The sequence below is a fragment of the Hippopotamus amphibius genome, chromosome 1, assembly GCF_030028045.1.
Source record: "Hippopotamus amphibius kiboko isolate mHipAmp2 chromosome 1, mHipAmp2.hap2, whole genome shotgun sequence".
In the NCBI taxonomy this organism is placed as follows: domain Eukaryota; kingdom Metazoa; phylum Chordata; class Mammalia; order Artiodactyla; family Hippopotamidae; genus Hippopotamus; species Hippopotamus amphibius.
In genome coordinates, this window is record NC_080186.1 from 28,542,489 (window position 1) to 28,557,878 (window position 15,390).

Sequence of the window (15,390 nt, forward strand, 5' to 3'; positions counted from 1 at the left end):
GGAGAAAATATTTGCAAACCCCCTATCTGTTAAAGGGTTAAATATCCAAAATATACAAGAAACTCTTACAACTCAATAGCAAAAAACAGGTCAATTAAAAAATGGACAAAGGGCTTCCTAGGTGGCGCAGTGGTTAAGAATCCGCCTGCTAATGCAGAGGTCACAGGTTCGATCCCAGTGCCAGGAAGATGCCACATGCCGCGGAGCAACTAAGCCTGTGTGCCAAAAAAAAAAAAAAAAAGGGCAAAGTACCTGAATAGATATTTTTCCAAAGAAGGCATACAAATGGCCAACCAGTGCATAAAAGGTGCTCAACATCACCAGTCATCATGGAAATGGAAATGCAAATCAAAACCACAATGAGATACAACCTCATACCTGTTAGGTTGACTTTTATCAAAAAGACAAGGTGAAAAATGCTGGTGTGAGTGTGGAGAAAAGAGAACCCTTGTACACAGTTGTGGGAACATAAACTGGTACAGCCAGTATGGAAAACTGTATGGAGGTTCCTCAAGAAACTAAAAATTGAGCTACCATATATTCCCTTACCAGGGGGGAAGGGGAAGAGAGAGATTAGGATTTGGGGATTGACATGTACACACTACTATATTTAAAATAGATAACCAACAAGGACCTGTGTAGCACAGGGAACTCTGTGCAGTATTCTGTAATAACCTAAATGGGGAAAGAATTTGAAAAAGAATAAATACATGTATATGTATAATTGAATCACTTTGCTGTACACCTGAAACTAACACAGTGTTGTTAATCAACTGTACTCCAAAATTAGAAAAAGAGAATAGAGTTACCATATGTTCCAGCAGGCCCACTTCTGGGTATATATCCAAAGGAAATGAAACCATTGTCTTGAAGAGATATCTGTACTCTAATGTTCATTGCAACATTCACAATAGCCAAGGTATGGAAACTATCTTAAGTGTCCATCAGTGGATGAATGAATCAAGAAAATGTGATGTGTATGTACACACACACACATACACAGTGGAATATTATTCAGCCTTAAAAAAAAGAAAGGCAATCCTGTTATTTGTGACAATATGGATGAGCCTGGAGGGCACTATGCTAAGTATAATAAGACAAAGACAAATATTACATGGTATCACTTATATGTGGAATGTTAAAAAAAAAAAAAGTCAAACTCAGAAGCAGAGTAGAAAAATGGTTGCTGGGGGTGGGGGAAGTAGGGAAAGGTTGGTACAAGGGTACAAACTTTGAACTATAAGATGTACAAGGTCTGAGGATCTAATGTAAAACATAGTGACTATAGTTAATAATACTATGTTGTATAATTGTACTTTGCTAAGAGAGTAGAACGTAAATGTTCTAAATCCCCCTCCTCGCCCCCAAAAGGTAAATTTGTGGGGTGATGAATGTGTTAATTAATTTGATGGGGAAAATCTTTTCACAGTGCACAGGTGTATCTAATCATTGTGTTGTACACTCTAAAATCATTTAAAAAGTAATAGTAAGGCAACTGAGTCTTAGAAGTTGTGACTTTCCCCTGGTCATTAGATCTGGAATTTGAACTCAGGTCGAGATCATACTTCAGTTGAAGTAATTTAATATAATTACTCTTTTTATTAGTTAAGAGTTTTAGTTGCAAAAAACAGAAATCCAGCTGAAACTAATTTAAGCAAAAGGGGTTTGTTGGCTCATGGACTCCAAGGAAGGTTGAATAGCAATAGATGAAGAACAGGTTTGCCACTGAGCTTTGCATCTGGAGCAGTTGGAACTAGTAACTCACAGTATCAGACTACTCCATCTCTTATTTTGACTTCTCTCTACATGTAGCTCTCTACATGTAGCTTCCATTTTCTTCCATTGTTGATTGGCTTTTTCTACACATCAGAACACATGACCTCCAACAGCTGTTACATCTCACAGCCTTAGTCCCTGAAGAGGAAATACCTGATTGTTGTTTAGGTCCCAAGTTAAAAAAAAAAGTCCCAGGGAAAGGGCTTACTACTTTCTCTTGGTTCTGGTGTCCATCCCTGGACCAGTCATTTGTGGGGTCAAGTTCTCTTAAGAACATATGAATTGCCGGGATTCATGTAGTACTTGAGAGAGTTTTCAAGGAAATAGCCAGTAGGTGGAGGAAAAGGGTGGGGTGATGTTTAGCATACAGTCCTGAGAATATCCACTACAACTGCTTATGTTTCACTATTTATAATAGTGAAAAATTGGAAGCAAGCTAAATATCCTTGAGTGGAGCTTGGTCAGTTGTAGTTCATCAACTTAATGGACTATTACATAAACATTAAAATTATTATGAAGACCTTAGTAACACAGATATGCTTATGATGCCGTGTTAAGTGGGAACAGTATATAACATTTTAATACATAGTGTGTTTGCTACTGTGAAACTTGTGGTCCAGAGTCTGGTCCCTAGCTTTGCAGATCCTGATGCTTGGTTTTGCCAGGCATCCAGAGCTGATCATCACCATGAGGGACTGATTGATGCTCATCAAGTTCACAAGAAACTAATATATAAACCATAATGCTAATTTAATCATTTACAAAGAAAAATACTATTTCCAGAGCATAAAGAATATTCATGTTGACTAATCAGCAACTTATCTTCCTCCAGTGGTCTGTACAGGTATCCAGACAATAATCAGAAGATTGCTCTATAATAGTGGAATCAGAACAAGGGACTTAATATGATTCACTCTTTAGTATTAGGGGTAGAAATATGAATTACCCATAAACTCTGTCCTCAGATCACTCAGTTTATACGAAAATAGAGGTAGTTATATAGCTATAGAATTTTCTCTGTGTAGAGTAGTCAGGTTATTTTATTAGGCTCAGAACTCCCACTAAAGAAAACCAGAAAGTCTGGGTAAAATAGAACAAAATGCCTTCTTGAAAGCGTGGAATAATTAAGAATAGGTTGCTGGAAATCAGACATTCTGCATCACAACCACTAGTTGGGATACTATTTCCCATTATTTTAAATAGGAAAAATTATAATGCTTTATATATCAGCCTAACCTCAACTAATTTCCCAAAATGTAACTAAAATACATTAAATTATCTGTATATCAATCACAGAGTATCATCCTAGGGTGTAAAGTGCTTAAGAACATCTTTCCTGATCACCAGATAGTTAACATGGTTGGTTATAAACAGTTGTTTTGTGACTAGTACATGACAAATATATGAGCTTTTAAAAACTGATTATTTTATTGCATTCTTTCCTTAAATTGAGATATAATTGATACATAACTTTATGTTAGTTTCAGGTGTACAACATGATGACTCAGTATTTGTAAAAATTATAAAATGATCACCACAGTAAGTCTAGGTAACTAACATCTGTCAACATACATAGTTAGAAATCTTTTTGTGATGAGAACTTTTAAGATCTACTCTTTTATCTGTTTTCAAATATGCAGTAGAGTATTATTAACTGTGGTCATCATGTTGTACATTATATCCCCATGACTTACTTATTTTGTAACTGGAAATTTGTACCTTTAATCCCCTTCACCCATTTTGCCCACCCCCCACCTCTGGCAACTACCAGTCTTTTCTCTATATCTGTGAGCAAGGCTTTTTTGTTGTTGTTGTTTTTTCTCTTTTAGATTCCACATATAGATGAGGTCATGTGGTATTTTTTTTTCTCTGTCTGACTTATTTCACTTAGCATAATGTCCTCCATTCGTGAGGATTTGAAATGGCAAGATTTCCCTTTTTGTGACTGAATAATATTCCATTTTGTGTATAGAGCACATTTTCTTTATCCATTCATCCAATAAACACCTAGGTTGTTTCCATATCTTGCCTGTTGTAAATAGTACTGCAATGAACGTGAGAGTGCATATGTCTTTTTGAGTTAGTGTCTTCCTTTTCTTCAGATAAATACCCAGAAGTGGAACTGATGAATCATGGTTGTTCCAGTTTTAATTTTTAAAGGAACCTTCATTCTTTTTTCCGTGGTCGATGCACCAATTTACATTCCCACCAGTAGTGCACAAGGGTTTCCTTTCTCTGCATTCTTGCCAATACTTGTTATTTCTTGTGGTGGTGTTGTTTTTTAATATTTATTTGGTTGTGCCAGGTCTTAGTTGTGGGAGATAGGTTCCTTAGTTGTGGCACATGTCCTCCTTAGTTGCAGCTTACAGGCTCCTTAGTTGTGGCATGTGAACTTTTAATTTCAGCATGCATGTGGAATCTAGTTCCCTAACCAGGGATTGAACTCTGGCCCCCTGCATTGGGAGCATGGAATCTTAACCACTGTGCCATCAGGGAAGTCCCTATTGTGTTTTTGATAATAGCCATTCTAACACATGTGAGGTGATGTCTCATTGTGGTTTTGACTTGCATTTCCCTGATGATTAAAGATGTTGAGCATCTTTTCACATACCTGTTGGCCATCTGCCTGTCTTCTTTGGGGAAAATGTTCAGATCCTCTGCCCGTTTTTTTAATTGGATTTTTTTTCCTATTGAGTTTTATGAGTTCTTTATATATTTTGGGTATTAACCCCTTATCAGCTATGTGTTTTGCAAATTTTATTCTCAGCCTGTGGCTTGTGTATTCATTCTCTTTTGCAGAAGTTTTTAATTTTAATGAAAACATATCAATTTTTTATTTCATGCATTGTGCTTTTGATGTCCTATCTAAGAAGTCATCACCAAGGTCACCTAAGTTTTCAACTAGGAGTTTATTTAATAGCTTTGCATTTTACATTGAGGTGCATAAGCCATTAGTTTTTTTTTTTAATTTATTTTCATTTTAATTTTATTTATTTATTTTTTATTTTTTTGTTGCCACGCTGCATGGCTTGTGGGATCTTAGTTCCCTGACCAGGGAGTAAACCTGGGCCCTCAGCAATGAAAGTGCAGAGTCCTGACCACTGGACCACCAGGGAATTCCCTGAATTAATTTTGAAAAAAGTTTTAGGTCTGTGTCCAGATTCTTTTTTTTTTTTTCTCCTGTAGCATGTGACTATGCCCCCATTGGTTTATCAGCACCGTTTCTTAAAAAGACTGTCCTTTTTCCATTGAATTGCTATTGCTCCTTTGTCAAAGATCAGTTGACTACGTGGTGCAATTTTGGGGCTATCTATTCTGTTCCTCTGATCTGCTCTTCTGTTCTTCGACGAAAACCACACTGTCTCAATTATTGTAGCCTCATACATTAGCACCAAAAAAAAAGAAGAAGAAGAAAGAAATACTTAGGTATAAATTAACAAAATATGTACGAGATCTGTGTGAGGAAAACTACAAAACTCTGATTAAAAAAAAATCAAAGAAAATCTAAATAAATAGATTTCATTATACATGGATAGGAAAACACAGTATAAAGATGTCAGCTCTTCTCAACTTGATTTATATATTTAGCACAATTCCAAACAAAATCCCAGCAAGTTATTTTGTCGATGTTGACAAACTGATTGTTACGTTTATATGAAAAATCAAAATACCCAGAACAGCTACATGATATTAAAGGAGATTAAAGTCAGAGAACTGATTGACAGTACCTGATTTCAAAACTTACTATAAAATATTGTAATCAAGACAGTGTGTTATTGACAAAAGGAAAAACAAATATATCAATGGAACAAAATAGAGAACACAGCAGAATGGGTTCCAATCCCAGTTCTGCTATTTACTAGCTATGAAATTTTAGGCAAATCATTCAATTTTCCTCATGTATAAAATCATTATAAAGTTTGGGGTTCCATTTGTTTATTTTGCTTTTATTTCTGTTGCCTTGGGAGACCGACCTATTAACATTGGTACAATTTGTAATCTAACTTATAAGCTTTTGCACAGCAAAGGAAACCATAAACAAAATGAAAAGACATCCTACAGACTGGGAGAAAATATTTGCAAATGATGTGACCAACAAGGGCTTAATTTCCAAAATACACAAACAGCTCCTACAATTCAATAACAAAAAAACAAGCAACCCACTCAAAAAAATGGGCATTTTTTTTTGACATTTCTCCAAAGAAGACATAAAAATGGCCAAGAGGCACATGAAAAGATGTTCCACATCGCTAATGATTAGAAAAATGCAAATCAAAAGTATAATGAGGTATCCCCTCACACCAGTCAGAATGGCCATTATCAACAAGTCTACAAGTAGTAAATGCTGGAAAGGGTGTGAAGAAAAGGGAACCTTCCTACACTGTTTGTGGGAATGTAAATTGGTGAAGCCACTATGGAAAACAGTATGGAGGTTCCTCAAAAAAATAAAAGTAGACTTGCCATATGATCCAGCAATCCTACACCTGGGCATACGCCCAGACAAAACTATAATCTGAAAAGATACATGCACCCCTATGTTCATAGCATCACTATTCACAATAGCCAAGACATGGAAACAACCTAAATGTCCATCAACAGATGGATGGATAAAGAAAATGTGGTATATATATATACAGTGAAATATTGCTTAGCCATTAAAAAGAATAAAACAATGCCATTTGCAGCAACATGGATGGACCTATAGATTATCATACTAAGCAATATGTCAGAAGGAGAAAGACAGATACCATATGACATCACTTATATGTGGAATCTAAAACATGACACGAACCTATCTACAAAACAAACAGACTTACAGACATAGAGAACAGACGTGTGGTTGCCAAGGGAGAGGTGGAGTTGGGGAGGGAAGGACTGGGAGTTTGGGATTAGCAGACTATTATATATCAGATGGATAAACAAGAAGGTCCTACTGCATAGCACAGGGAACTATATTCAATATTCTGTGATAAACCATAATGGAAAAGAATATGAAAAAGAACATATATATGTATAGAAGAGTCACTTTGCTGTACAACAGAAATCAAACACAACGATGTAAATCAACTATACTTTAGTGAAATTTTTAAAAAATTATTATAAGGTTTGGTAAGAGCTTGATAAATTTTACCTGTTGCTCATGTTCTGATTTGATCCTGACAGGATTCATAAGAAAGAGGCCGATTAGGTATTATTTCCATTTTATAGATCAGGAAGTAGAATTTCAGGGCTATTAATATTTAACAGAGGTCAAGTGGTTAGATAAATGGCAGAGCCAGAACTATGACCTAGTCTAGAGTTACTCATTATTACCTATCTCAGTTTAGGATAGCAGGAAAGATTATGCCCTCAGAAGAGATCTTACAAATATATGAAAACAAAACTTAAAAATAAGTAATGCACTTTAATTTAGCACTTTAGTGTACTTTCATCCACAAGTGAAGAAAAGTTGTTAATCCAACTTTTAATTCCTGATATAAACTCATCTTTGTCATGATGCATTATTCTCTTGTTGTATTGCTAGATTTAATTTGTTAACATTTTGTTTAGGATTTTTGCATGTATGTTCATGGATAATATTATCCTATGATCTTTCTTTTTCATAACGTTCTTATCAGGTTGTAGTATCCGTTTTTCTGGCATCGTGGGTGAATTGGGGTATGCTTACCTTTTTTCCTGTTCTCTAGAAGAATTTAAGATTAGTATAATTTCCTTCTTTAACTGTTTGGTGTAATTCTGTAGTGAAGCCATGTGGATCTGGAATCTTTTAGTGTGTGCATGTGTGTGAATATTTTTAATTGTGGATTTAATTTTTTAAAATAGTTACAGGACTTTTCAGATATTTTAAATGTAAATTCATTCAGATAATAGTTATTAATTTACTAACTAAATTTATTGTTTGAATTTTGTTTAACGAAGCTACAACATTTTGAGCTTTAAAAACTTAATGCTAGATATCACCTAGGGTTTGTTTTCTTAACTGTGGTAAAATATACATGACATTAAATGTGCCATCTTAGCAATTTTTAAGTGTACAGTTTAGTAGTACTTAAGTACATTCACATTGTTGTGCAGCCAATCTCCAGAACTCTTCTCATCTTGCATAACTGAAACTATATTCATTAAGCAACAATTCCTTATTCTACCTTTTTCCCCAGCCCCTGGTAACCACCCTGCTACTATGTATCTAAATATGACTACTCTAGGTATTAATAAGTGGAATCATACACTGTCAATTTGTGACTGGCTTATTTCACTTAGCATGACCTCTGCAAGGTTCATCTATGCTGTAGCATGTCAGAATTTCCTTACTTTTAAAGGCTGATTAATATCGTATTATATGTATATAACATATTTTGTTTATTCTTTCCTGCATCAGTGGACACTGAGGTTGCTTCTACCTTTTGTCTATTGTGAATAGTACTGCTGTGAGCATAGGTGTAAATTATCTTTTCAATACTCTGCTTTCAGTTCTTTTGGAATTAGATCATGGATCATAGATCCATGTAGAAGTAGATTAGTGATCTACTGGATCATATGGTAATTCTATTTTTAATGTTTTGGGGAACCACTATACTGTTTTCCAAAGCAGCTGCACCATTTTACATTTTATTTTATTTGAAAAGAGAACTTTTCAAGTTTTGTATGCTTTTATATACCAGTAAGCTGTATTTTTCTAGGACGTTTGTCTATTTCATCAAACTTTCAAGTTTATTAACAATTTTTTGTGATGTCTTTGGTATCTGTAGTGATAGTGATACTTTTTTTTTTTCATTTATATCGGTTACTTAAGCCTTTTTTCTGCTGTTATAAAAATCAGAGTTGCCTGGAATGTATCAATTTTATTTATCTTTTCAAATAGTTGATTTTGTGCTTTATTGATCCTTTTTATTGTATATTATTTTTTATTTTGTTCATTTGCTCTTACCCTTCTTTAAGTTTACTTTGCTATTGGTCACACACTCGTTGGATACGATTTGTGCTTTGCTTATTATGCTCACCTAGGTTTCCAAAACAATTTTCCAGAGGTACCCAGTTTTCATTTCTTTGTTTTAATGAGGAAAGTAAATTGGAGTGAAAGTAATTGGTGTTAGAAATGATGTCATTTTCAGCACTAGGCTTCAAGCATCATCAGCTGTACTTAAAATTCTAACTTACTCCATTGACAAGATTATCAGGTGCAACTTGTAACAGTGTTTCTCTCTCTCTTTTCCCTTGCCTGGCAGGACCCGTTGGGGCCCAGCCCCTACTCATGGTGCCCAGAAGACCTGGCTATGGCACCATGGGCAAACCCATTAAATTGCTGGCTAACTGTTTTCAAGTTGAAATTCCAAAGATTGATGTCTACCTCTATGAGGTAGATATTAAACCAGACAAGTGTCCTAGGAGAGTGAACAGGTAAGAATCAAGAAGTCACAGAGATCTTTGGCTGTTGTTATTTGTCTTTGCTTTAGAAATTATGTTTATCTTGCATATCTAAATACCAATGATAATGTCTAACAGTTTGACCAAGAACACGTGGTAATTTGCTTTGAAATTAACTGTACTTCAAAGGTGTGATGATGGGAAAAATCTGCAAACAGCCTTGAAATTTTTCCATTATAGTATAAACTCACATGTTTTCTCTGTGATAATAGAAAAAGTCTAAGTCGTTTTTATGTGCTCTTAAAGTCAGACTGAGCATCTTTTTCCTTTGCTATTAGGTAATATTTATCTGTGCTTTCTTTTTTCTCCCCACCCCATCTTGACCTTATTTACCGCTTATGTAATATTCCCTTTAAGATGGTGGTGGTTCTCATGGTTTCATGCCCTCTCTTCTCCTGATCCTCAACCCCTAACTGTTCCCTAGTCTTATATAGGATCAAGTAAATATTGTATATAAAGATTTATCAATTAGCTTTCAGTAAGTTTCTCTCACTTCCCCTAGATGCTATGGATATGGATGTGGTATTGGTAATAAGGGAATGTAAAAGGAATTTATAATGTGGTATACACCACAAAGAAGGTTAAAAAAAAAACTTGTTTAGAAAACAATGCTGTTCAGCTTAGCATTTTAGTTTGTATTATCAAATACCCCAGTCTTTAAGAAAAGTATTTTAAAAAGCCTTTCAGTAAGTAGCATTATTAAGAGCCTTCATTTAAGACATAGATTTATTGCTGTCAAGAAATTTGTAATTTAATAGAAGAAGTAGTACACATAAGAAATATGAAGTGTGCAAAGAGTAAATGCTGGAGAGGGTGTGGAGAAAAGGGAATTCTCTTGAACTGTTGGTGGGAATGTAAATTGATATAGCCACTATGGAGAACAATATGGAGGTTCCTTGAAAAACTAAAAATAGCATTACCATATGACCCAGCAATCCCACTACTGGGCATATACCCAGAGAACACCATAATTCAAAAAGACACATTCACCCCAATGTTCATTCCCGCACTATTTACAATAGCCAGGTCATAGAGGCAACCTAAATGTCCATCAGCAGATGAATGGATAAAGAAGGTGTGGTACATATATACAATGGAATATTACTCAGCTGTAAAAAGGAACGAAATTGGGACATTTGTAGAGACATGGATGGACCTAGAGACTGTCATACAGAGTGAAGTGAGTCAGAAAGAGTAAAACAAATATCGTATATTAACACATATATGGGGACTATAGAAAAATGGTAGAAATCAACTGGTTTCCAAGATGCAGAGAATAAACACATGGACACCAAGTAAGGAAAGCGGGGGCAGGGGGAGGAGGGGAATGAATTGGGAGATTGGGATTGCCATATATACATTACTAATAAGGAAAAAAATATCAAATTGTACACTTTAAATATATGCAGTTTATTGTATGTCAATTATATCTCAATAAAAGTTCTTAAAAAAAGAAAAACGAGATTATGTTTAAAAAGAAGAAATATAAAGTGAATGAGCACTGAGACTTTGTAATAACATGTTAAAAAAAACAAACCTATCATATAATTAACATGTAATACAAAGTTCTTTCTGAGGTCAGGAAGAAAGTTGTGCAGTATTATAGTTGGAGGAATCTAAGATATCAAGTAATCTGATATCTTTTTTTACAGCTGAAATCCAGAAAGGTTGGGAGGCTTACTCAACAACACACATTTCTAGTAGCCGAGGTGAGAGCAGCACTCCAGAATCCTGACTTGATAGTTGTTAAGAAATATTTGTAAAGTAAGAAGGAGAGGAATTGGGTTAATCTAAAAAGTTGGTAGAATTGCAGATAGCTGTAGTAAAGAGAACACTTGTGGTACCTAAATTCCCAAACTATACCCTCTTTTTCCTCCTATTGGTTATCAAGTTCTATTGCTTCTGTTTCAGAAATTATTCCCTAATCTGGCCTCTCTCCATCCATACTGCTGCCACCTTGGTTTCAAACCCTCATTTGGTTCAGACCCTTATTTACATTAGACTATTGTAACAATCTTCTGATTGGTCTCCCTAACGTCTCTTTCTCTCCCCATTCTCATTAAGTATCCACATTTCTGGCATAGTTACCCTTTTAAATAAGAAATCTGATTATATCACTCCCCTACTTTAAAATGTATTCAGCTCCCTATTGCCTACAGAACAGAATCCCAAATTTAGTATAGTATACCCTTCTTAGTTTGGCTCTAACCTTTATCTTTTTTCATATTCTGCAACTACTACCTGGAATGCCCTCTCTGCCCTTACCTATCTGGCAAACTTCTATTATTTTTCAAGACAAACCTTTTGAACTACATAGTCAGATGGTAGTTCATTCTTTTTTTTTTTTTTTTCCTTTTTATAAATAATATCTGGCAGTTTATTAACCAGTGGAGTATATTGCACAACAAATTACCTCACATCTTTCAGGAAGAAGAACCACTGAATTTGGAAAGTAAAGACATCATCCACTGAATTCAGACACAATTAAAATGTGCTTTAAATACTTCTTTGGGAGAAGGGACACAACACTTCTACTCAGTTAAGAGAAACGTTTGCACCGTCCACGTCTAATTTTCATTACACCCATCATGCCATGAATTCATAGGAAATGGGTTCCAACAGTTCAGGCTCCTTTCCACTGGTTGTCACAAAGTGTGCTTCTCTGGGTGGAGCTGGCTGACACTTCAGCTGAACACAAGTACCTTTCTCTTTGGCTTTTCTGATAATTTTCCTTTGAACAGTTCAGGAAGCTATCTTGGCTCTGGGAGTGCTTAATGTGCTCAATAGCCACATCAGTTCTCTTGGCAAGAATCTTGCCCTTAACTTGTTCGTTTATAATGATGCCAGCAGCATGCTAGGTAACACTGTAGACTCTTCCAGTTTTGCCATTTGTGGGGCATTTCTTATTGAACAGTGCCCATTCCCTTGATAGCTACAATATCACCTTTCTTGTCGATTTGCATGTATGTGGCCAAGGGAACAATTCCATGTTTTCTGAAAGGCCTAGAGAACATATAGCAAGTACCCCTCCTCTTTCCCTTTGTGTTGGTCATTTTGGCGAATTGCTGGAAGATGGTGGTTCTAGCCAAAAGGCCAGATGGTAGTTCATTCTACTATGACCTTGTAGTACTTGGTTGGTATACACTTTTGTTATAGTATTTTTAGTGCACCATTTGTTATTTGTTGCTACCCTCTTCTCTCAGTATAACCTGCTATGACCTTCTACTATGACCTTGTAGTACTTGGTTGGTGTACACTTTTGTTACAGTATTTTTTAGCGCGTTGTTGCCCTCTTCTCTCAGTATAACCTCTTCATGGAAAGTAATATTCTTTACCATCATCTTTGTAGCCTTGATCTTAGCTCAATGATTGCACATACTCTGTAAAATGAATGAAATGCTTACAAAAGTAAAATGGAATGAGTGTGCTGGTGGGAGACAGGAAAGAGAACTGGACATTATAGAGAGCTTTGTATGCCCAGATGTGGATTTTCAGTGCCCTACCCTTCTCTCCTAGGATATGTAGGTTAGTCTTTATCTTATCTTAGTGTCCTTCTGTTTTGTCTATCTTTGTGATTACAGGGACCAACTGTGTCATGCTGCACTCTCAAATTCCCTTTTTCTTGTTTCTCAAAACTGGGGCATTAATGTGTAAATTTGAATGAAGGATAATTCTGACCTTTCTGGTAGATGTTTACATTTTTAAAAGGCATTTGTGGACTTCCTAGGTGGCGCAGTGGGTAAGAATCCGCCTGCCAATGCAGGGTACATGGGTTCGATACCACATGTCGTGGAGCAACTAAGCCCGTGCGCCACAACTATTGAGCCTGTGCTCTAGAGCCCGTGAGCCACAGCTGTTGAGCCCATGTGCCGCAACTACTGAAGCCCATGTGCCTGGAGCCCGTGCTCTGCAACAAGACAGGCCACCACAATGAGAAGCCTGCGCACCGCAAGGAAAAGTAGCCCCCACTCGCCGCAGCTAGAGAAAGCCCATGTGCAGCAATGAAGACCCAACACAGCCAATTAAATAAATAAATAAATAAATAAATTTATTAGAAAAAAGGCATTTGTTAGTCTAAGGAAATCTCTTAACTAATAGAATGTCTAAGGCAGATATTTCTTAGCTGAATTCCTTACTATTGCCTCTCCACTTTGCCCTGCCTGAAAGAATTGCCCCTAGCTTTAGTAGTGTATAGTGGAGAATTCTTATATGTTATTTATTGAATAGGAAAATTATAGGATGAAAATGTTAGAAAAACAAAAGACAAAATGGGTTGGAATTGAGGGAATGGTAGGAGTTGGAGGCTTGGGACTTAGAGGGATGTCAGTTGAAATTTTTTTAGTATTTCAGATGAGTTATGAGGGACTGGGGCAGTGGCAATAATGTTGGGTTAAAAAGAACAAAATTGTTTATAAGATTTGTTCCTTTTCCTACCCTTTTTTTTTTTTTTTTTGGTAAAGGAATAATACGTGTTATATATGTGTGTATAAAGTTGCATACCATAGACTTTCAGATGTCGGTGCTCAACATGTTGGTTAAGTTTGGGAGGAAAATGTATATAATAAATAAGTGTGGTACATTCTGGTTTTAGCTTATGGTTCTGTTGACATCCCTAATTGTATTTCATCTTTTTTTTCTTTTTTTACATTTTATTTTTTTGGCTGCATTGGGTCTTTGTTGCTGCGCATGGGCTTTCTCTAGTTGCGGAGAGCGGGGGCTGCTCTTTGTTGCGGTGCAGGGGCTTCCCTTGTTGCGGAGCACAGGCTCTGCGGTGGGCTGGCTTCAGCAGTTGTGGTGCATGGTCTTAGTTGCTACGTGGTATGTGGGATCTTCCCAGACCAGGGATCCAACTCATGTACCCTACATTGGCAGGTGGAGTTTTTTTTGTTTGTTTTTGTTTTTATATTTTTTTTATTTATTATTTTTTTGGGTGTACACCAAGTTCAATCAACTGTTTTTATACACATATCCCCATATTCCCTCCCTTCCTTGACTCCCCCCCCCTCGAGTCCCCCCCACCCTCCCCACCCCAGTCCTCTAAGGCATCTTCCATCCTCGAGTTGGACTCCCTTTGTTATACAACAACTTCCCACTGACTATTTTACAGTTGGTAGTATATATATGTCTGTGCTACTCTCTCGCTTCGTCTCAGCTTCCCCTTCACCCCCCGCACCCTCCCAAACCTCGAGTTCTCCAGTCCATTCTCTGTATGGCAGGCGGAGTTGTAACCACTGCGTCCCCAGGGAAGTCCCTCGTGTTTCAGCTTTACGTTGCTTTGTCTTATTACATTATTGGTCAGTAAGAGTAAAGGATCTCTAATTTAGATGTTCCCAAATGGAAATTTTTTTATCGTGTGCCTTTTATTTGAGTTTTGATAGGAACTACAGGACTTCTTTGGGACTCTAAAATTGGCAGTAACCAACTTTATACTTTATTAATAATATTGACTTAATTTTATGTCAGCATCCACAAAACGTATTCCTTTTATTTTCTTCAGAAGACTAACTTTTTGCAATATTATATAACTAGTCAGATAAAATTGTTGCTGGGCTTCCTAAATTGGTTCAGGTCTTACACTTCAACAGCTAGAATTCTAGAAGTTAGAAGAAACTAAATAGAACTTTACAATTCCTTTTCAGTATTAACTGAACAGTTATGGGCCAAAATGCAGCAGTATTTAAATCAACACATATGAGGTTTCTCTTGTCCATATGCCACATGCTCAAATATTTGGCACTGTGGCATTAATCATAATAGTAGAATGATGTATTGCAGCCAAACAAGTTTCCACTTTAGTCAGAAGAGTTTTCTTGGACAAAATATCCAGGAAGTGCTTGTGAATCATCTTGTGAGTCAATTTTTCTACTTTAGACTTTCTGTCTGTTGCTTTTTTTGTCCTTTTCTCACTTCTTTGGAGAGTGTGTGTCTGTGTTTCTTTTTTTCCCTATTTAATGATTTGATTATAAAATCATCATTAGTTAAAAGAGCATGTAAAGCAGATTTCAAATGTTTCTGGTTTTTTTTTCACAAGTGAATGGTCTTAATAATTAAAAATTAATTTTTAGAAATATTATGACCTAGAGTATAAAATCTGTAATTTGCGATTTTTATGCTGGTTTGTCCAGCTACTAAGTTTATATGAAGATAAACTGTGAGTAGACTATTACATATTTATTCAAAATGGTTAAA

General features: G+C 36.0%; 1 protein-coding gene across 4 annotated transcripts in view; it reads left to right on the top strand.

The window, feature by feature from the left end:
* AGO3 (argonaute RISC catalytic component 3) overlaps nt 1-15,390 on the top strand; it is a 119,610-nt gene that overhangs the window by 11,802 nt on the left and 92,418 nt on the right. For 2 of the 4 annotated variants that reach the window (XM_057705138.1, XM_057705167.1), the window contains exon 2: nt 9,003-9,174. The exons of 1 other annotated variant lie outside the window; for it this stretch is intronic. In XM_057705138.1, coding sequence (XP_057561121.1) covers nt 9,003-9,174 — 172 coding nt within the window. Of the gene's footprint in view, nt 1-9,002; nt 9,175-15,390 lie in introns of those variants that run through there. One more of the 4 variants, XM_057705149.1, reaches the window with a different exon arrangement.